Below are 23,012 nucleotides of genomic sequence, written 5' to 3' on the forward strand. Positions count from 1 at the left end.
AACTGCAACTCAGACAAAATCTCTTGTTCATTTTACTTTCATTGATTTTTTTTTTCCATTGAGGCAATAACAGTTGTTTGAGTACAACCTTTTCTTTCTGTTGTAAAAGTCAATCATGTAACTTATGTTGATATAACTCAACTGGACTGAAATGTCCTCTAAGTACAATAGCCTACAATTTCATGGTACTTGTATAAACACAGATATGCATTTTAGATTTGTTCTAAACAATCTTTTGGAATATATTTGTGACTATAGATGATAAATGATATGCTTGCTGAGAGGAAGATGGGAACAAAACACAGAAGCATTTTATAAAGGAATGCCACATATATGTAACATTTTTTTGTTCATTTATAGGAGATCTAAGATAAAGAAATTATGGAATTTTTCTCTCAATTTTGTTTTTTTCAGATGAGCTAAACAACTTCTTATTAATAATTCTGTATTGATAATTTCATCTGRGTGTAGCATCTTGACTCTTGAAGTCCTAACATTTCATAGAATAGATTAGCTTACATTTTTCTAAATGTGAGCTTTTGACAGATAAAAAGTGTATTTATTTTGTTTTTACAAATAGGAAAAATATCTTAGTAATATTTTGATAAACTGAATTTTCATTCAGGTTTGCCATTTTGAAATAGCTTGAAAGCTAACTGTTTTTGATGGTCAAAAAAGCTGCTGAAATTTTGATGCATTTTGAAAAATCAGTGGAGAGTTTTGAAAGACTTGCATAAAATATGTTGGTATAGTGACAATGATAATCTTTTCACTCATTACTGAAAAAGGAGCCTCATAAAATGGGGTACCTGCTTTTATATCATGGAGCTGTACAGAGAAAGATATTGTTATCTCTGTGAAATGTTGGACAAATTTGATTTCTTAAATACATGTTTTTTCAACATTTATACTTGCTTTGAATAATTTCAGCTGAATTTTTATTAAAAATAATAATATCAGGAGCAAAGTATTTTTTGTTTCTGGTGAGAAAGTTGAAAATTTTTTTAAAAATATGCTGGGAGGCACTTCACTGAAGTAGTCTTTCCGAGCTAATGCCTCTTTGGGCGATAAAATACTATAAGTCCTTTGAACACATAGTTATAAAATATAATTGTTACACATTTGGCATTTTATGCTTCCCTAGAAATTACCACTTGGTATCTACACCTAATCTATGCTCTGTCTTTTCATTTCAATTGGGTCTGAAGTGGTCCTTTGTTGTAATGAGAATGCCCCTTTCAAGAGACTTCTTTTAATTATACCGATGATAAAATGTAAGTGAAAGTAGTCATTTGTAGGGGTTATGACTGAGCAGTGTTTTAACTATAATACTAAAACCTACCAACGTTATTCCAGTCTCTATTTCAACATTTTTATGCACTCACTCTCCACAGAACATAGTGGAATATCATTGTAGGTCAGAATTTCAATGTGTCTTATTTTTCAGTTTTCCTCCTGTTATTAAAAGTAACCTGAACTCTCAATTTCTAGCTACTAACACTTCCTGAAGCGTACAATCCAGAAAATGTTCATTATTTGACAGAGAGTGACAGTTTCACAGATCTTAATGATATGCTCTCATTTTTGTTGCTTTTTTTTTTGTCTTCATTAGAACAAAATATAGGGGGAGGGATTCTTCAATAAATTGCATATACGTGAACATAACATGTTTTACAGAAAATAGCTAGTTTGCTCTACTTATAAAAGATATTTATTTGGGTAAATGCATTAATATAAAACAACTATGAAAATGAAACGGACAAAACACAAATATATAATTTACACTTTAATTGCTAGATAGCTCTGCTGATTTAATTCAAATGACAGTCTTGCCTTGCAGTACCAAGCATAATTATATATCTTTATAGATTTAAATGCAGTCAAGTGAATTATGCCACCCAATACATTCAAGATTTGACCTAATGGGTGAACATTAGGGATACAACTTGGCTTGTGTTTGGAAATTCTTTGTGCATACAAATGATGGAAAAGAGATACCAGACTGTCTATTTGCCAGGTAAAATGTCTTTCATTCCAACAAATATATTAATTGGATGTCTACATTGTACCACACACAAAATCACAAGCCATTTTTAATCTTTAGATCCCAGTATTYCAGGCAATTTTTCTCATGGCCACAAGATATGATCTGCAGAATAAAACTTCCAGAACAGCCAGTGCGGTATTTTTGAACAAAGGACTCAGAATTTAGTGTCTCTGTTCTTTTTACCAAATTCTTTTTAAGTTTACCTAAGTCCACCTAAGTTTACTTAAGTTTTAAGTTTACCCTTCAAATAATTCAAAACATTCTTCTTCTTCTTCTATAAGGGGACTTTAACAACTTTCCAAAAATATATGAGTATAGAATGGTCAGGAGAAGACTGTGGGTAATAACTCTCTTTTTCTAACTCTCATCTGCAGCTGTTTTCAAGAATAGGAATGTTGATACTACTGAGAGCACAGGAAGAGCTATTGGGAAATTTTATATATGCAAAACAAAAAGACAAACTTAAAAGCTCGTTAAACTCAATAATGAACATCTGCTTCAAAGTACTGTGGGTGCTGGCACAAATAGTTTGGGGTAAATTTTCAAAAAGAAGTGCCCAAGGTGCTATCTGAGATARCTTTGCACTGTATGTTAATATGTTTTGCCTGGGGACTGCAGGTGGAAGTGGCCTATAAGGACAATTTAGTGTGTGAAATGTACTTYTAGGTCATTCATTGTGGCCACCCTTTGAGGTCAGACAGAAGAAAAGAATATGATGTTATCTGTTGTTTATTCATATATCCAGGGGTAAATGAGGAATAATCTTGTTGTAGCCTATATGGATGGGAATGCTATCTATCACTGTAAACTGGTGGGATGGAGGATTTCTGTAAAGGAAAGCCTAGGAGRGTTTTTTTAGCCATTGAATTGCATTTATATGGACTTATCCATTCATGATTTAGTTTGTTGGATTTATTTTATGTTATATTGATTCACTAGATCTGGCAAATTGATCATAGTATGAAATACAGGATTGTATACCTGAGGAAAAGCATGTACTGAAGAACTTGTGTTTACATTACTGAGATATGCTATACAGAAGGCTGTAGCACTTGAAAATGTATTCATTTTATGATCTTGGTAGGTTTTAAACTGAGAGGATTTACTCTTAGATCTTCATAGTGTTAGCTTGCCAGATAACCTGAGGGAAGCGCTGTAGAATTGGCCAGAGAGTTACCCTACCCTCAATTTCTTAAAGAGAGTGTTGGTCAGTGCCAAACATGACTGACATCTACCAGATACCAGTTGATGTAGGGTGTGGATAGGTGTGAGAGTATGATATAGTAATAGGTACCAGCCCTGCAATGTGGGTATGGATGAAAGATTGGCCTCATGAGTTAAAATTCAACAACTCTTCAGAGTTCCTGCAGGTAGCTGTAACTCACCCTTCCTGGTAAACCTGAGGTTCTGGGGCAAGATGCATAGTAAATATATTTAGGAGAATCAAAGTTCTGCAGCTGTATGTGGGAAGTAGATGAGTCACATAATCACTGTTGGCTAAAGTCTCCAAAAGAGGTGATATAAGCACTGGTAGAATGATTTTAGTTCTGCATATCTGCTTTCACATATCCAGTCTTCTCCTTTTGACTTAGAGACCTAACATTAGCAGAGAACTCCAGAGCTCTTAGCAACAGAACCATTCAAATTACTTGCCAGATGCTTCAGTTGATGATAATATGGTGGGAGCACCCAGGCTCTCAAATGTCAGTTTATTCAAAGGGTTATTCTAGTGCAACTGTATTAATGCCAGTTTATTCCATGTTACTGTGTATCTAGATGAAGTACACATYTGCGCCAGCTACCAATTCTATTGCCATTGTTATGTGTCCATCATTTATGGAAATGAAAACCAGAAGCGTGAGTGGTGTGGATTAAAAAAGGAGGCCGATACCTTTTTTTGTATCTAAGTACACCAAATTAACAGGAAGATAATATGGGTAAGATGGGAAAAATGCAAGGACAGACTTAAGGACTATCATTATTTTATTTCTTTTCTTGTCGGCAGTATTTGCAATGGAGAGTGTTTGAATAGGGTATGTTTTCTCTATAGCTATGCATTTATCACCTTTGTGTTTAAGAGGTGTTTCAATCATCTATTCTCAGCATTTATGGCTAGATGCCTGCTTGCATTTGCACTCCAGTGTTTGTTCTTTTTGCTGCCTCATATAGGCTTTCTATATTTTATTTATAAGGTTGGCTCMTTGTGGAGCAGGTGGTAAGGTCATGCATGACTGTTTTTAGTGCTGTAGAGTTAGGCTGTGATTTTCAGTTTGGGTGGAGGCTGATGAGACTACAATGGCTTGGAAATCTAAGGTTCTAGCTCCCGCTGTAGACTTATTTTCTGGAAAYTGCTGTTGAAATTCACTAGCAGGAACTCAGTGCAGTTCCATCCTACAGGCAGCAGTAAGCAGAAGCTTCCCCCCCCCGCAAGTGAAGTGTGTTGTCTTTCTCTCTCATTTGCCTTCCCATCTTTGTGGTGTCTATATGGTGTTTACTTCTTCTGTATGATTCAATTATAATATATGGAAACAATTCACTTGTTTGTTTGCTAGAGAAGTTTTCATCTTTGTGTGAGCACAAATATCTTTTTAGTGAAATGGCCCTGTTATTTTATACTTCCCATTAGGCTGGCATAGTTCCCTCAGTTTCAGAGTAAATGGAGGATTTTTACATTTTGAATGGCTTTTATGAGTCTTTTATAAAAATATAATTGTTGAAAATGATACAATAATGCAGTGTTCACAACATAGATTTGGAGATGTGGGAGGTGCTGGACTGGCTGAAACTCTTGTATACCAAGCTAGGTAACTGGCATTTTTGACCTGTGACATTCTTCTAACTAGCTCTCTACCAAAGTGCTATTTTTGCCATCACAATTGAAGCAAACATTCACAGTTCTATATTTATCTTATAAAATGCAATGCATATTCAAATTCTAAGTTTAAAACTTAGTTCTAACACAGCCTTAATTAGTACATGTAAAGTTTTACCCATTGAAAAACAAGAAAAAGTTTGAGCACAAAATATTGCAATTTTGACATGAAGTTTCAGAATGTGACCTTTCCTAAGTGAAGAAGGGAAGTGGAGTCTGGTGTTCAGCATTTTGACTCTACAGAAGAGTTTTTTTTCTTGCAAGTAGCCATGAGATTAGGAAGTTAGAAGGCAGAGCCAGGAGGTCAGACATAAAAGTCAAGGAAGTATGAATGACATCATCATCCCTAAGTACCCTCTCAGAAGATGAATGAGCTCTCTCTTGTATTACAATGCTAAAGAGCATTAGAAGGTGATATGATATCTAGACAACACATAAGATAAATGCCTCACAGTATGCTAGTACAGCTTCCCCCCCACACCCCCCATGAGTGCATAAATCCTTTGGTGGGCTCAATAATACAATATGTGGCTGATGAGCGTTATATATTGTGGTCAGCCTCTTCTTGACAAAATTCATTTAGATTTAACGAGTACCTTGAACATTGTCTAATTTAGTTACTGAAGCCTACTGAATAACTAAGTGTAACTCTAGTACCCTTTCATTGACTAGACTCAAAGCCCTGTTGGGACGCAGACTGGATTCTTTTTACTAATCACTGAATAAAAAGTAAGCAGCTTTCAACAGAAGAGATAACTCATCTATTTTAAAATGAGTACAAAAATGTGTTCATCATGATAAAATTCAGCCTCAGTGAACTATATATGCAAAATCTTATTCATCCTGAATACCAGTGCAACAGTGCATAACAGAAGAGGTTGTGTTTTAATATAGGATTATAAATTAGTTTAATGTAAGTTTTGTGATCTTATTGAATTCCTACTAAAGGGTTATGTATGTCACAAACAAAACATGCAAAGTTGCTATAAAGTTGGTTCAAGATACATTCAGTCAGAAGTGGATTTAGTCTGAATTATAGTCTTTGTGCTTCAAAAGCACAGTCATTCTGGTAAGATTTATATAATCCTTCTTACAGTAATTTCAGAATATGCAAAGTCACAGYGTACTAAGCTACCCAGCCTCCTCTTTTTACATATGTAAATATCCCTTAGTATTTTCAAGAAGAAAATTTGTTGAAAGTATTTAATTACATTTTTGTTTCACAAATTAAAAAAAAAATCTCAGTAGAAAATCAACTTCAGTTTTGACTAAAAATAGATTCTGGATTGTGGTCTGTAGCTACATGGAGGGCAGAGTTCTACTGCATCTCATTTAATCTCTAACGTAATTTTGGCTCTTTTCAGTATTTGATAAATTATTGTTTTTCTAGAAAGGAAATGATGCTTATTTGAAAGAAAAGGCAAGACAAGAGGACCCTTACTTTGGCTCAAACTAAGTGCTGCATAATCCTTTATTCTAAATCAAAAGCCGTCAGACTTTTAGCATTAATAGAAGAGTGGATCTTTCTTGACAAAAGCCCCCGTAAATTAGATATTAGCTTTAGTCAAACTCTGTCTCTCTCAGGAAATATTTTCACTTGCATATTCAGTTGCAAGGTCCTTACACGATGCCCACTTACTGCTATGAAAATCTAGGCTTCTGAGGTGAAGGCAAAGAAGAATTTCTGTGAACAAAAGAGTATCTGGAATAACAGACACTGAGCTTTTGCAGAGATTTCTTTTTGTAGAATGCCCRCTTCACTCACGTTTTCATATGTCTGTCTGCTTCTCTGTCCACCTATCTATCTGTTTATCTATCACCATTGCAGTGGTAACATGCAGTATCAATTGGATTTTAAAAGACATAAATCTTTTATATTAGCTGTCTTTTTTTTATAATGCCTTTTACAAATTTAATCAATGCATTTTAATATACTATATAGTTTAAGTGCAATATACAATAAATATTCAAGCTTCATCTTAAACATGCTCTAGCCTTTAAATTGTTAAAACTGCAGTGCCCTTTCAATCTACTTACATAATGTCATAAAATATACATTTCAAGGTAAATGAAGTCAGCTACTTCAATTTAGTCCCTCAAACTGGTAGTAAATGAGAGGTTAACACTATGGTGCCAAACCCATTATTGAGTAAATTTAGCACCTTGGACAGCTCTGTAAAATCTTTATTGCTTTCCTGACCTGCTCGTCATGTTCTGTCTATGTGTTCAGTGGCTCTCAGCTCTGATTGAAAGGCAATATATTAGATCCCGAACACAAACATGCTCGGGGGCTGCTTCACTGTGAGCGTAATGACATGGAGGTGAGAACAATTTTCTGGTCACCGCAATCTGAGCACCTTGCAAGGTCCGTTGCTCTAACTTATAGAGGACTTTGGGAGCTCCTTTGTATTTGAAGTCGTAACTGTGGCTTCTGCGGTAATTTTAGCAGAGCTGCAAAAGGTTTAAAATGCATTCAGGAAACAACAAGTTAATATCTTTAGCATGTCTGTAGTAGCATTTTACTGTGTATTTTTAAAGCTAGTTTGTGTCTATAAGAACTACCGTCAGCTCTGGAATAGAAGATACCACTACCTGGCACAGGAGTTTTTGTATAACATCTACTTTGTATGATCTGAAAATGTCATAAACAAGAAAAGCTTCTATTGTGTGAAAATGTTGCTTAAGAAAGTATGAAACTCAAATTCACAGCTTCTGAAAATGTTGAAAAAAATATAACTACTGACTAGCTAGGATTACCAAATGCCACTTGTCAAGCATACTTCAATAAACCATGATGACAATTAGTTTTATTTACATGCAGTATGATATGGCATCAAATAACTCCCAATTTTTAAGAACTGGAATATGTTTGATATTAGGTAGAGCATCTGTAAGATTCCATGTAATTATCTCATTTTTTTAACCTGGTCTTCAATCTCTTTTTAGATGCAGTCTGAGCTGTTTAGCTCAGAATTACAATAACTCTGATTATTCAGGTATAGCAGAATTGACTATTTAATTTTTCTTTTTTTTTTAATTTGGCATAATGACAGCTTAGGTTAACAGTATTCCAAAGCAGTTTGTGGGCTCTGTATAATTTTCTAATTTTGCATTAGTCAAATATATAGTGCAAACACTTTTTTTTTACTGAAGTGAAATAAATCCTACTTTGCAAAGTCAAACACCTGTGCGATAATTTCAATTCTCAAATCTTGGACTGAAAAAACAAACATTTTTCAATAAAGTCTTTTCTGTTCTGCTTTAGCTTGTATTTTCCACATGAGGCAAAAAGGGCTACTTAGTGTTTTCATGATTCTACTAAAGCAACAGGGGTTTATTCTACTTGGATGTAGTTTGTAGTCTGCCTGTCCACGATTATATTGCTAACTGTTGTGGTCAAGCTACACACACACACACACACACACACACACACACACACACACAAAGGAAGAAAAATAAAAAAGAAAAAGCTGTAGCAACCTGACTCCTCAGAATATGTTTTAAATATACTGATTCAAAAAATCCATCAATTATATAAAGCATCTCACTCATATGTGGAAAATAATTTAAATGTGTGTTCTGAAAGAAGGGTGTGTGCATCAGAAGGCAAGCCTAAATGTTTACTGGGAGTACAAAAATCCTCCATCTCATTTTTGAATTTAGGACATTATATATGTCATAAGTAGTTACTACAGTATGACAACTATTTTATCTTATATTATAGAGAATTTAAAATTGAAAAAAATGCTAATATGCATCTAAAAGCTTGTCATTTGAAGAGTTGTTCAAGGATTTTTGAAGAGGTTATGGTGACAGCAAAATGAATGCAATTATATCTCTATTTTCTGATCAGAGTCTACAGTATATGAAAATTGAACTTTACTGTTTCTTTTTGGTATAAAATATGGCTATTGTGTAAAATATTTTAAGTTAAAAAGTTTAACTTTGTAGAAAACTGTAAAATTCTCAGAAATGGTACTATTTTTGTAAGCTACCTGCGGATATATGCTGTGGTGAATAGCATCATGTTTGTGTATTAAAGCAATACTTAGGCACTGGAAACAGCAAAAATATATTGTTTTACTTAAAAGATGGTCTAGATTGGTTTTTATCAGGCAATTGGGGATCTGCTAGATGTTTTGAAAGAATAGGAAAATAAGTTTTTTTCTGGGTTAATTCTGCAATGCATTTTTAGATTTTCTTTCAGGATTATTCCTAAAGGGTTTTTTGCACTGTAAAATGTAAGAACAGAAGAAATGCTGTTATTATTTTGATGCCAGTTTAAAAAACTATAAGTGTTTAAGTGAAGAAGAGGAGAGGTGAATGCTTTACACCACTGAGTAGAAAGAAATTAAAAGATATGAACAAATAGGAAAATGAACCAAATAAATAAATAAATAAATAAGAAGTAAAGTTATGCGCAAAATTGAGAGCTAAATCCCAGACTATTTTAAATACTGTTGTCCATTCAGGGAATGTTCGCAGGAAACCCTGCATGGTACTGGGCTATTCCCTCATACTGCATATATTTTCCTCTTATGCATCATTTTGTATACATGGATCCTAGCTCTGACCCATTGCATTAGGATACCAACCAAGGGAGTTGAGATGTTACATTACCAGTAGCATAGGACTGACTGGATATCTTTTGAACGTGGCCTGCTGGGTAAGGTCACGATTCCTGCAGTATGCAATTAAGAATAAAATAAACACATTGAAGGGATTCATAACATGCTCTGAATGACATTGATTGCAGTAATCTAGCAAATGACCTCAGGAATTGTATTCTGCAATAAACTGATGAGTGGTTTATAGTGCAGATGGTAGAGACAATTGAGTGATGTATTTTATTTTGCAGCACCAATGATTCTCACCTTTTGACTTGATTAAGTGTGTGTGTGAATAGGATGAACTAGTGATTTAACACCATTCAGTGGTTGCTGAGAGTTGTTACAATTAAGGTCTACCTGGTGGGAGAAAAAAAAACAAAACAAAACACAGTGCAACTAATAGAACAGTATAAAAGATTCTAACATTTATTTCCCCCACAAAGACTTTATTGAACTCAGAGGAACACATCTCTTTTTATATTGACAGGAAGTAATACTTAAGAGGGCTGCTGATTTAGTAGAAGCACTCTATGGTATGCCACATAATAACCAGGTAAATGCATTCTACTTGAGCAATTCTAAAACATGGCTATTTCTTAGATGTATAGATATATCAAGGGCTAAAGGTATACGATGCTACAATATGAAACAAAAATAAATATATGGGGCAGTGTCACATCTGGAGCAGGGGTTAATTTTCTTGTTTTCTTTTTAAAGTGTGTGAATTTAGTGCTTGGAAAAACACCATGTTATTAACCCTGGAGACATTTGTCCAGTGTCACCAGAGACTGTATAATATGGGTAATGATATGCATTATGTCTTGCCACCAGTGATTTTTCAATCTTACTGTAAAGATATCTTAGCCCTAAGGTGCAATAAGTCTGGGCTCCAGCCCCATTTTGCCAGTTGGTCTTGTTATACAGCTATTTGGCCACTGGGACTGAAACTTCCAACTCTTTTACCACAGATGTCAGGATTTATCATGGGGGCAGCAGATCTATAAACATTAACTGTCAGTCAGCCAACTGATTTAGAAAGAAAAGCATCTAGTTTTTGCCTTTGGACAGTGAAATGTTTTATTTGAGTATCAGAGAAAAGATTTGTCAGAGTCTAATTGGTAACTCTTTTATTCTTTTTTTCCTCTTGTCCTCTAGGAAATAATCCTGAAAAGAGCAGCAGACATCGCAGAAGCCCTCTACAGTGTTCCCCGCAATCACAACCAGCTCCCCGCCCTTGCTAACACGTCAGTCCATGCAGGAATGATGGGAGTGAATTCCTTTAGTGGTCAACTAGCTGTCAATGTTTCCGAAGCCTCGCAGGCCACCAATCAGGGTCAGGAGAAGACTCGCCTTCCTCTCTTTATGAATCTTTTCTGCTAAAAGTCAGGGAAACATGCGCAGAACAGGCCAAAGAGCAACTGTTCAGAACTGAACGCTAGGAGCATGCCTAGGCAGACACCGTCCCATACCACATGCACAATCTTTCAATTAAGCAATACAGTCTGGAGACCCTCTTTCATTTAGTGACATAGGCCCCAATTCAGGAAAAGCACTTATGCATGTATCTAAATCTCTTTTTTTAACTCAGACTAACACTTGCATTTGTGTTTAAATCCCACTAATTTTAAAAGGATTTCTGTGGACTCGAGCCTGTACTTAATTTTAAGTACTTGCTTATAGATTTCCCCGAGCATGCACAGTTTCTGAGTTTGGGCCTTAGGTAGTATTTCTTTATAACAGAAATGTATCCCTTGAGTATTTGTCTGGTTTTTGTTTTGTTTTGTTTTGCAAGAGACATGCTATTAGCACTGATGGATATTTTTCAGATTTTTAGATTTTTCTAAATTTTGAAAGTAGGAAAAACCCAAATATTTACAAAGGCATTTTCAGAGCTTCTCTCATTTTTAAAATAAAGTATTTTTCATGTTGTATAAAATCAGTATTGTTTTAATTTCTACAGTTAAAAAAAAAAGTGAAGAACATTTTTGCAAAATACCCTTTGCAATTTTCCCCTCTCCTTTGCTCAAGTCTATTTATTATCCAACTTCAAATCCATTTTAATGAGAAAGTGGTAGAATGAGGCTGTTTTCCAGACAGGCAGAAAAATTAGTGAGCATTACACTAAAAAATTACACCAAGAAATGATTTTAGATGATAGCAAGCATTTTACAGACATACTATGTGATAGGAAGAAAAGTTGGTATTTCATTTTCCAGGAGTGAAGACACATTTTGTATTTCTGTGCTTCTAGAAACAAACCCTCATTATGGATCTCTGAATATGAGGTTCCCCAACTCTCATTTTCAGAATAAGGTGGAAATTCAGATTTTAACTTTGAGCCAAATTTGCCGGTCAGTTTCTACCAACATAATGATCAGACCAGAACAGAAAGACTAAAGATATGCTACTACTATAAGGAATATACCCTACATTTTCCAAAGTGTGCAGTGAGCGTCTAATTTGAGATACATTAAGTGAGAGGGACATCAGAGGAGAGTTACCAAAGTCACATCCTCTTAACAGACCCTAAGTCGGGCACCCTAAATTACTTCTCACTTTGAAAATGTAGATAAAGTTCACATAGTTTCCTACAAATAGCTCTTTTAGAGTGAGTGTTCCTATAATGCCGACTGGTCATCTCTGCTAGAAGGCATGGATTTCCCGCAGAGCTGCGGAGTTGGTAGCCTTCCTCCTCCCTCTTCATGCTCCCATCAGCAATGACCCAAGCAGTGAGCGTTCGCAGTCTGCGTTGTCCGGTGGTGGTGGTGGTGGTGGTCGGTGCTAGCCCTCTCCATGCACACCGCGGCTGGAGTCGGGCAGCTGCCTTGCTAGGCCTGAGTTACTTGCTTGTCGCTGTTTGTTTTAGAAACTGTTCTCGGGCTAATTCCGCTTTCTAAATGTATTCCCTCCCCACAAAAGGTTTTACTCGCAACTCAAGCAGCGTGTCACCTCATGGGTATGTGCCAAGCACCACCCCTCAGCAGACAAATTATAACTCTGTCACAACAAGCATGAATGGCTATGGGAATGCTGGAATGTCAAATTTAGGCGGTTCTCCAACCTTCCTGAATGGATCTGCTGCCAATTCTCCCTATGCCAGTGAGTATGATATGGCTCTTCTGTATTTTGCACATTTTCATTAGGAAGAGATGGTGACTTTTCTGTGATACTCAATATTTAGTTTCTCTTTTGAGCACTTGAAGCAGAGCTTGGTCCTTTCTCTCCTCCCCAAGGCACTGACCTTTGAAGCACTTTAARGACATCATTACTGTTGCCAACAATGCTCTTCTCTGTTTTATTATTATTATTTGGGAGTCTCATAAGAGCTGAAAAAGAATAATGTCAGTCATGATTTGGGTTGATAGTTTCATAACTTTCCTTGTGCTTGGTAAATAAGAAGCACTGTTCTCAACATTGCCAATTCTAGAAACCGGGATGGCATAAGTGACTTAATTTCTGTTGGAGTGGATCAAAAGTTGTCAGTACACAACTTCTTTTTATTGGAGTGGGTAGGAAAGAAGGCTAATGATATATTACAGGAAAAATAGTTTTTTCCAACTGTAAGATATCAAGGGCAGAAAAGTTTACTATAATACTGGCAAAGATTGATGTTTCCATAAGCATGATGATGTTTCCAAGACCTCTGAACAAAAGTGTTCATAACCTTATAGAAATTATGAGTTACCGTCGGGCCTAATCTTAATTGCTTATACTCTGTTTTCTTTGTAAGTAGGTATTGACTTCACTGAGAGCTTAGTATTAGTCAGTAAAATATGACCATGGCACTTAGAGTTTGTCTGTATTTTAGTGTCTGTACAGTGAGTGCCAGAAAGGTTCAAGTCACAGAAGACATATATTACATGGCATAAAGAGCGTATGGTCTACAATCCCAGTTACAAAAATATTTATGCATAGGACTAACTTTTTGCATTTTGATTTTAAAGGTTTAGTGACCTGTTTAAATATAAATATGCTTCTACTGGTAAGGGCCTATGAACCTCTTCTTCCACAGCTCACATAGATCAGTAATCACTACTCAGATGAGGAAATTAAATGAATAGACCTGCCCAATTCCTCAGACATTACTCATGTTGCATAATAGATTCCACTGACATCTGTAGAAAGCTAGAGGCAGAATCAGGCCAGAAAGTCATGTCATATAAATAGGTTTATAGACTCAGATCCTAGCATGGACAAGGCAAACAGAATGCTGAACGTATCAAAGTTTATGCAGCAGATCTTAAGTTCAGTGATATTAACAGCAGAAATGAGTTATTTTGAAGTGCATTGCTAGAATTCAGAATAAAAAAGAGGATAATAACTCTGATTTAAAAAATAACATAGCTTAGCTGCTGCAAATTTAGAAGAAAATATTTGCCCACATAACTAGTACTTATAACCTGGGAATTGCTAACCAGTTATTATTTTTGTACTCTAATCATAATGTAGCAAGTAGTATTACAAAGTACCTTACTTATTAAGTTGAACTTACTGTCACAGAATCTGTGCAATCTGAATTCATAATATAACATGATTGATGAGACATCTCTTTTTGGAAGCAGATGCCAGTAATGCATTTAAAATACTCTAGCAGTGTATTATTTCATATTTATGAACGAAGTCCTCTTTAGAATAGCACTTCACCTCCCAGCCCTGGTTCTTTATTCTGTTTATGTTTTGGGAGGTTTTCTTGGTAGATCTGTCATTCTGCTAATGCCTAATCCATTGAATCAGAAAATGCTTCAATCATGACCTGAAAATTAAAAGGTGGCATTCTTAATTAAATCAATAAACTAATTGCTGTATAGTAGCAATTCAATTTAGGTGCTTYGATTGCTCTCCCTTAGCAAGTACTTCCAGACATAGAGTGACTTCAGACTAAGATTGTATCTGTCAGACTGTGAAACTTTGAACATTTAATTTCCATTAATTGATTTCCTCAGTGTTAACAAATATGATATCAGATTCTCAAATAAGAACTCAAATATGGTGATATTTATCTACATAAATGCAAATAAAATAATAATTAAAAGCCCAAATGATATGAATTTTATTCTATAATATTTAATTATTCATTGCCTCCTCATGTATATAAGCAGTTTTTAAGCAAGATGAAGAATGAAAGCATGAGCTCTTACCAAGAATTGGTCCTTGCCTTTTTTTGGACAAAGAGGGGAAACTGTGAATGCCGTCTGACAATAAAAGTATTTGGCTTTATTTTACAAAACAAACCCACTTAAAATCTCAATGATAAAGACATGAACCAAAGATATATATTGCACTATAAGTAAAATACTAGATATTTAAGGATATACGTATCTAAAAATCGAACCTCCAATATAGCATTTTCATTTTAAACAGTTAGTTTAGCTCTTAAAAAAAGAGAGACCTGTCTAAAAACATCTATATCTGTTTAGGAAAACTGGAGACTCCCATTTTATTCAATCTTGTACTTAAAGCCAGATCTTCATTTGATGTAAATCAGACTAGCTTCATTGCTTAGCTATATCCAGAGATTCCAATCAATGGCTTTGAAAAGTTGTATTGACTCTATTCAGACAGGTCATGGATCCTTTGGGAGTACTGCTTGGCTTGCCCATTATAAAACAGGCTTCCATTTTCAAAATCCTCAGTCTTAGGTGAGATCTGAAATGCTAGCTCCATCCCTGTGCATAAATAAAATGGTCACCCGAGAAATATGAATGTTTTTCATGATGCTGAGGATTCCTGGGAGGTCTCCACAGGAGAAAGTTTTCCAAAGCTGATGGAGACATGGAAGCTGGAGACTACCTTGATACTGGTCATTATAACAGAGAAAACATGTGTGGCCATTGTGAGAAAGATTTAATGGTTTCACCCATTGGGAGGTAAAAGAAAGTGTGAATTCTGTCAGTCATCCACACATCTATTTGTGCAACAGACACTGAAAACACTAGTGCCAGGAGACCAAAGGTGTAAAAGCTATCAAAGTGGCCATCTCCCTGGGTGCTCCATGCTGGACAGCCTCTGTGTTATAACTTTAGCAATTTTCAATTCCCCTTTTCACCTCTCCTGAACCAAAAAAAAAAAGCAAATATGTATGTATATCTAGCTCTCCAGATAACTTCTTATAAACCTAGTCTGTGTAGTGTTTAGAAGAGGAAGAAATTGTAACCATTTTTGCTGACATTAGACAAGCAGATTGGCTGGGTTACTGCTAAGAGCTCTGCCTTCTGCAGGTTTGTATGAAATCCAATAGGTCTTTCTGGAGCTGTCTTGCTACAAGGCAAGCACTGCTCAGAAAAGTGGTTTTGGAGACCTGTTAAAAAGTTAGACCTTTCCAAGTTAAAATTCCAACTCTTGATTTGTACTGTAACCACTCTGCTCACCCATCAGTTGTGCAATCCAGGAGTGAACACAAAACCATTTCAAGTTCTGATGGGAGCTGTGTCTGTTACCAGTCACTGGAATAATGTGAAATAGGCTGGTGGGCCAGGGATATTGTGAGAATAAAGGATTGCAGTAACAGAGAATTAAAGGAGTCTATGAGAGCACCTAGAATTACTGCTCCTGAACAGTTGCAAAACCAAAAAAACCCAGGCAGGTTTCTTGTAGTGGCTGATTACACTTTGTGAACAACCAGAAATCTAACTGCAGTAAAGGCCATGGCCCTTTGAAATTAGACTCAGTCCATCCAAGAAGCAGGAGTCTTTTGTTTCTACAGCCTGCCAATTATCTAATACTAAGGAATCCCTTTTGGGGGTCTTTTCTTCCTTTAGTTGTGCCATCAAGTCCAACAATGGCCTCCTCCACTAGCCTCCCCTCAAACTGTAGCAGTTCCTCTGGGATTTTCTCCTTCTCACCAGCCAACATGGTCTCAGCGGTGAAACAGAAGAGTGCTTTTGCGCCTGTTGTGAGACCGCAAACTTCTCCTCCTCCCACCTGCACCAGCACCAACGGCAATAGCCTGCAAGGTAGGTGGCAAAAACTTTTGGCAGCAAAGACGGCTGCTCTCCAAACCATGAGTTCCCAGCGCCTTGCCATGCTCTAAGCGACAATGAGTCAGCTGCTGTCACAGGGGATGGAAGTCAGTGGGGGATACCTGGTGGTCTCTGTCCTAAACTTTCCTCCTGTAAAAAGTAACGAATCCCCTGTCAGCCCACCTAGTACCTTGCAGGTGTTTGACAACCACTCCATCTCTAACTCAACTAATACTGCTAAATTGAGAGGCTGTGTCTTTTAAAGCACAGACCAACTGTTTTGATAAAGACGAGTAATATTTCAGCTTACTAATGCCATCCTTTTTCTTTCTTTCCTTTCTTATTCCCTGTTGTCGTCCATTATCAGACCAGTCTTTTGTGGACTCTAGCAAGTACTCCACTGCAGGGTCTCTCCAGGGGCTGGCCTTCTCCTGAAGTACGTCACTCAATCTTCCCTTCCTTTTTTTCCTTTGTCATAGTACACTTGTGCAGAAATCCTACTGAGAGCAAATAGACTGTTACAGAGCTTTGCACAAACCTCTGCCTTTAATAAATAGAAGACACATTACAAACTAAAACAGCAGCGTTTTTCCAATTTAACTCATACCAGGGCAAACATTAGTTTGCACTGATTAATGTATCTGTGTGCCAGTTAATTCCCTAAATGGTGCTGTGACTCTTTGAAAGCCTCTTCAACTGTTGGTAGTAGGGGGCTGCTCCTTTTCAGTGTCCCTTCCCCTCTCATTACAAAGTATTCCAGTATTAGCACCTAAATACATTTTGAAGTGTTGATGCAAGCCAAGGGAGTGGCAGACAAAAAAGCTCATCAGACTGAGGATGCTGCAAGGACCAGTGCTGCCTATTTCATTGTTTGGTTCAGCCTATTTTACATCACTGTGCCTAAACCTTCCTGTATAATTACCTCACTACACATTAGTGTGCTGAGAGAGACGTTTTCATGCTCACTTAGACTGAGGAGTTTTCATAAGCAGATGCAGCCAGCTGCCTCCAACTGTGCCAGAGGTGGGAAAGATTTTGTGGTATGCACTGTGCTTCTCCCAGACCTGAGGTCTATTTTCCTTTCCACGTGCCTGTGCAAATTATGCAGAGAGCACCAAGCCGAGAAYAAAAATCCTTTATTGCTAAAGCCATATTCAGAATGAGCTGTTCTGCACGGGGGGGAGGGCACCGTTCCCCAGGCTCCACATGTCACTCCACGGCCTCTGAAAAGAGAGACGCCAGGCTTGCGGTCATAATGCTGATAGCACCATTACAGCCGAAAAATCTATATGCAGGCAGAGTGGAACGAATTCATTCATAAAAGCTCGGATCTATTGTGACTAAAGAGAAGCATTGTCCTCAGGGCATTTTACACCGGTAAATTGGGAGGAGGAATCCTTGCAGATGTGCACACAAACGTACACACACAGAGAAACTGCGAAAGTACTAGGAACATATAAGCCGAAGAACATGGTTGCCTTCAGTCAGAACTTTTTGTTATAAATACAGATGGTGTTGGGAATAAAGCACAACAAAGACTTTAGATGAGCCATGGTGTTTAGAAAATACATTTTTTCGTGTTTCAAAAATTTGGCACTGCCAACTTGCTGCAAATGTTAATGGCGCCAGCTTAAAATGTTTCACCTCTGAATTAAAAAAAACAAACAAGAAGGGAACTAATAGTTGGCTGCTAGAAGCTTTTGAACATGTTAATGTTTCTTTCTTCTTGTCACCTTGTCCCAGCCTGGTGTCTGGGTTAGAGAGAAAAAGCGAGTAACAGGAGAAGGCTTTTTAAAGCACTGTTTTTCATTTCACAAGACGTGGAATTCCCAGATTCCACATACTGTATTATGAAAAGCAATTATGGAGCGAGCTGAGAGTGCCGGACGCAACTGGGGATTACTGATTGCCTCCTCATTATGTCACATCCAGATCTGTAATGCCCAGAAACCACACAGATTTGAGTGTTTCCCCTAATTTTTATTTAGCAATTCAGTTTTCATAATAGGAATGAGACACCGAGAGAGACGGTTCATTTCTAGGTCATCGCTGAACTTCTTGGTAAGTTAAAGACACACAGCCTTTAGCCCTGTGCCTTCTGACACTACCCGAGGCTGGTAATAATCACTCAGAAATGCGCTGCCTGTTGTGTCTTATTGCTTAAATAAACAACCGTGTATAAGGAGGCTGTCTTATCTCTCTTGGGCTTCTGGATACATCAGAAAGCAATCAAGCTTTCCTTATGTAGCCTAGATATCAGCAGAACTCACTAAAACAACAGCCATCCTTATCTGTTGTTCTCTTTGCCATGCAATTTTGTAAAACTCGGAATACATTATTTCTGTAATTTGCTAGCAGCAAATACAAATTAGTATATGATGGGGGAAATAATGCCCATTGGTGGGAGTTTTTCCTCTCTCTGCCCTCCCTTTTTGGAGATGTTGTGATCTCATACCTACACTGTTTCCCACTGATAGCTCTGTTTTCAGGATCAATAACATGCTACAGCTGAGAGAATTTACATGACTAGATGTAGCACTTACGGAATAAAAGTAGAGTGATATAAATGAAGACTTGGAAAGAATGGAAATATCAAGGCTTTTAGGCAGAAAAGAATATCATTTTGCCATTTGCTTTGTAATTTAATTCAGAATATCAGAGCTCTTCAAAAACATTAATGCCTTGAAAAACTGAGCAAAGATCTACATCTGTACCATTTGTTTTCAGTGGCAAAAGGTGCATGGCTGACATGTAACTATGGGGAAATGTCTGAGTCAGGAAGTGAGGACTTGCAATTATGCCAGCTTCATTTGGGGGTTTATCCAGGGTAGACAGCTGTGCTGTCCCAAGACAGAGCCAATTCTTGGCAACTTTTTGGTGAAACTGATTCATTTTTTTAAAATGAATCTCTTAACTGAGAAGGTTTTTTGGAGGAAAAATATTTTATCATTTTCTGAAGAATCTTCTTGTTTTAAATTTTGCCTAAATTTAGAGTTTAGAAAGGGATGAAAAGGACAAAAAATCTTGAAGTGGTACTCACAGAGAATTAATTATCCATTCAATTCTGCTCGTTTGCACTCACAGCATATAGGAAGACTCTATCCATCCCCAGCTCTTTTGTTCCTTGCTCACCTGAGCAGTAGTATTCTTCTCAGTATTGTTCTTCTCTGTGCTGCAACGTACAGTGCTGATGTCCCAGCACTGTCGTGCCACGTCTGTGTTCTTCTGAAGAATTGCCATCCATAAATCTCCAAGGGCATTATTAATAGCAATAAATATTATTATCCTTGGGTAAGAAACAGAAGCAATTCAAATTACTCGATGTAATACAATGAACTTGAAGGTGAACTGAAATTAGAACCTGTCTTAGGTCCCTGCCCAAATGAGCCTTTCAGTTAGTGAAAATTAGTCTCGCCTTTAGCTGAGGGTGGCTGCCTCACAGGAGGCCAAGAGGACACCTGCAGTCTGGTTGACTGTCTCCCTTTCTGTCAGGGCCCATTTTATTGCCCCCTCCATGAAGGTGCTTCTTTGAGGAAGCAGGGATAAGGATGGAGGGAGAGATGTGTGTGAGTTACACTGCTGAAAGTGCTGCTGGAAAGTCATGTGAATACCCTGGCACACGGCGTGAGAAGCCYGAGAGCAGAGTAGAGAGCAGCTGAGGAGCACAGCAGTGAGCGCAGCAGGGCTACTGCACCAGCACTTCTTGGCTTAGGGTTTGCCACTCTTTTGCTTGCATGTACTGTGGGGGACAGCCCAACTGTGAGCACTCAGGATTTGAGATAATCTTGAAAAATAATCCTATGGGAAGGTTTTTTTTAAAAAAAAAATACAAGGCTGTTGCTATTTCATCCACTGTTGTTTATAAAATTGGCAAGGATTTAAAAAAAAAAAAAGCAATATCAATGTCAGCCTATGATCTGAGATGAAGGAGATGATATGATGGCAAAGTTGTGGACTTAATATGAAAGTGAAACCTCAGATTACCTCTGGTGGAGCCAAGAAGCACCATGCTGGGTAGTGCCACAGCAAGGAATAGTCACATTTTGGTAGCATCTAAGACACAGTGGTGTCCTCTCTACTGCTTATTTGAGGGCCTTCCTGTAAGGCTTAAAGCAAGGTAACTAGCCTCTCTATCCCTTTTATCTTCATTCCGACCTCCTTGAAGAGCCCTTAGGTGGAGTGAAAACAACCAGTACAGTGATTCCACATAAAAGCATTTCTGGATGATAAATTCCAAGAATTGAAATGCTGCTGTATAGTTGCAACATGTCACCTCTGAAGATGGCCTGTTGCAAACATGTGGATGTGTTTTGCATTCTCTCCTTCTCTCGTTTTATTTCATTTAATCAGTGCAGTTTACTCGAGCTGTTCTCCCCTTGCTGATTAGACTAGTAATTCTTGCACATATGGTGGTGTTTGTGGAGAAAACATTTCCCTCCTCTCCCCCTCCAACCCCAAATCTGTGAGTCTTTTACTTTGGCTCTGTTCTTATCAAATAATTGCAGCTGTAATTAAACCACAATGAATCAGCACCCGTCACAGGGTTGAGTTCTTCCTTAAGAAATTACATGTCCAGATGTCTGAGATGGCAGGCAGTTCTAGCATTTAAATAATGTGCCCATGAAGTGCCGCCAACCTGAAGGCAAATCTGTCTTCTACTTTTTTTTTTGCAAATAACTGTACAACTAGTGTTTTAAAGATGCATTGTTGTTGCAGCTTTCATCATAAACTTACATGACTACCTCCTGTAGTGATGTGCTTGCTCACAGTCTATCATTCGGGCACTTGGTATGTCTGATCTGTAGAGAGTCTCTGGTAAACAGAGGGAGACCAAGCTGGAGGTCAGGCTAGGTGGAAGACTGTACCTGTTGACTTTTAATGAATGTCTCTTCTTTAAGAGAGATGGTGATTCCATAGAAGATGAGGTTAGGAGGTATAATAAAGAAATACTGATGATTCAACTTAACCAACAGTGAGGACTTTCTAAATCAACATTAACATACTACTGAATTAATGTAGATGGTGAGGTCTTCTACAAGCACGATAAAACCATGAGATGCTGGTCTGCTAAACCCTCAATTAAGGACAGATTTCCACTGTAACTTGGAGCAATGGACTTGAGGGTTTAAGTCCTTTTCAGCCCCCCCCCCCCCGAAAATGCACGCACAAATTCCCAAGGTTGACTACTGAACTTGTAAGAGAAAACTGAGCTAAGAAAATGATCCGCTGTCAGTGTGTATAATGTGACAAACACATTATGGTATCTGTAAAACTGGTGGCTTATGGGACTCAAGCCATCCACTCATATGTGGAGCAAAAATCTGCTTTTCTTTTAAAAAAGTAATAGAATGCATGGCGATGTCTGATTCAAGTTTAAGCCTCCTGATCATTTTTAGCAATAGTCAGACTTTGCATCTAAAAAACAGAAAATTAAGTTAGGAACAGATTCTGCTATCATCAGGTGAAGTGTATTTATTCTGGAAGAAAATCACTAATTTCAGCAGAGGCACTCACAATTAAACCACTTTCAGATCAGAATCAGGTTTCTTGTGGCTAATGCATACACAGTTGTGTCTATGGGATGATACTTAAATATAAATTAAATTCACAGTACAGCTGAGTACATTGCTAGTAAATGTTTAAAAGTGCTGAGGATTTTTAGAGTTGCTCTGTAATGCACAAAAGTAACGTCCTTTTTTTTTTTTTTTCCTCTCTCTCCTTCTCCTCTCCTTGTAACAGCTATATCTGGCATGATTGTTCCCCCCATGTGAAAGAATTGCCTTGAAGAATTTTATTAATGAAGAGGTTGAATTCTGCTTCAGAGAGAATCTGATACAAGTCCCAGAGTGGAACTTTTTACTCAGGCCTTTTTAAAAAAAAAAAAAAAAAAGAAATAAAGAAGAATCTTACAATAACTGCGGATTTTTAAACAAAACAAAAATCACCATCCTTGCAAATACTGAAATTAACAATCTGCAATTGCAAGGTGTTGATTCAAGTTGTCCATCCCAAATACGTGGGAGATATATTTATTGTATGTTGATAAAAAAAAAAAAAATCCACTTTTTTTGCGGGGGTGGGGGCTTGCTTTTGTTTTCATTTTTTTTCTTCTGTTTTTTGTGTTTTTTTTAAGGCTTGATTTAACTCAACACCATTTGTCTTTTATAAGTCATACAATTATGCGAGGGACACTAGAGATGGAACTCCACATTTTTAATTTATGATTTAAAAAAAAAAAGCTGTGTAAAGAAAAATGAAGTGGTGTCATTTGCAAACAAGTCTGTACGGGACAGAATAGAAGTGCCAGTTAGTTTTTCATAGAAGAATTATGGCCATTTAATTAAGGGTCGGCTTATACCGGTTGCTTATCCAGTGGTGATTTGCTAATGCGATGCATTTTCAACGTTCTCATTCGATAGGTGTTTGTTACTCCCTAGAAAGGTGACATTTTTGGATGGGGAGGGTGGGATGGGGAGGGCGAGGGGTGTTTGCAACCTCTAATACCAGGCTAAATAGTTGTGTAA

General features: G+C 37.2%; 1 protein-coding gene across 2 annotated transcripts in view; it reads left to right on the forward strand.

Moving 5' to 3' along the window:
* The window catches only part of EBF1 (early B cell factor 1), a 263,104-nt gene extending 240,726 nt beyond the window's left edge, over nt 1–22,378 (forward strand). For both annotated transcript variants that reach the window (XM_026063502.1, XM_026063503.1), the window contains exons 8-12: nt 10,017–10,082; nt 10,685–10,862; nt 12,449–12,628; nt 16,288–16,482; nt 22,228–22,378. In XM_026063502.1, coding sequence (XP_025919287.1) covers nt 10,017–10,082; nt 10,685–10,862; nt 12,449–12,628; nt 16,288–16,482; nt 22,228–22,259 — 651 coding nt within the window. In that variant the 3' untranslated portion in view covers nt 22,260–22,378. The remainder of the gene's footprint in view (nt 1–10,016; nt 10,083–10,684; nt 10,863–12,448; nt 12,629–16,287; nt 16,483–22,227) is intronic.
* Nucleotides 22,379–23,012: the final 634 nt, after the last annotated feature.

The sequence above is a fragment of the Apteryx rowi genome, unplaced genomic scaffold, assembly GCF_003343035.1.
Source record: "Apteryx rowi isolate R43461 unplaced genomic scaffold, aptRow1 scaffold_2, whole genome shotgun sequence".
Lineage (NCBI taxonomy): Eukaryota > Metazoa > Chordata > Aves > Apterygiformes > Apterygidae > Apteryx > Apteryx rowi.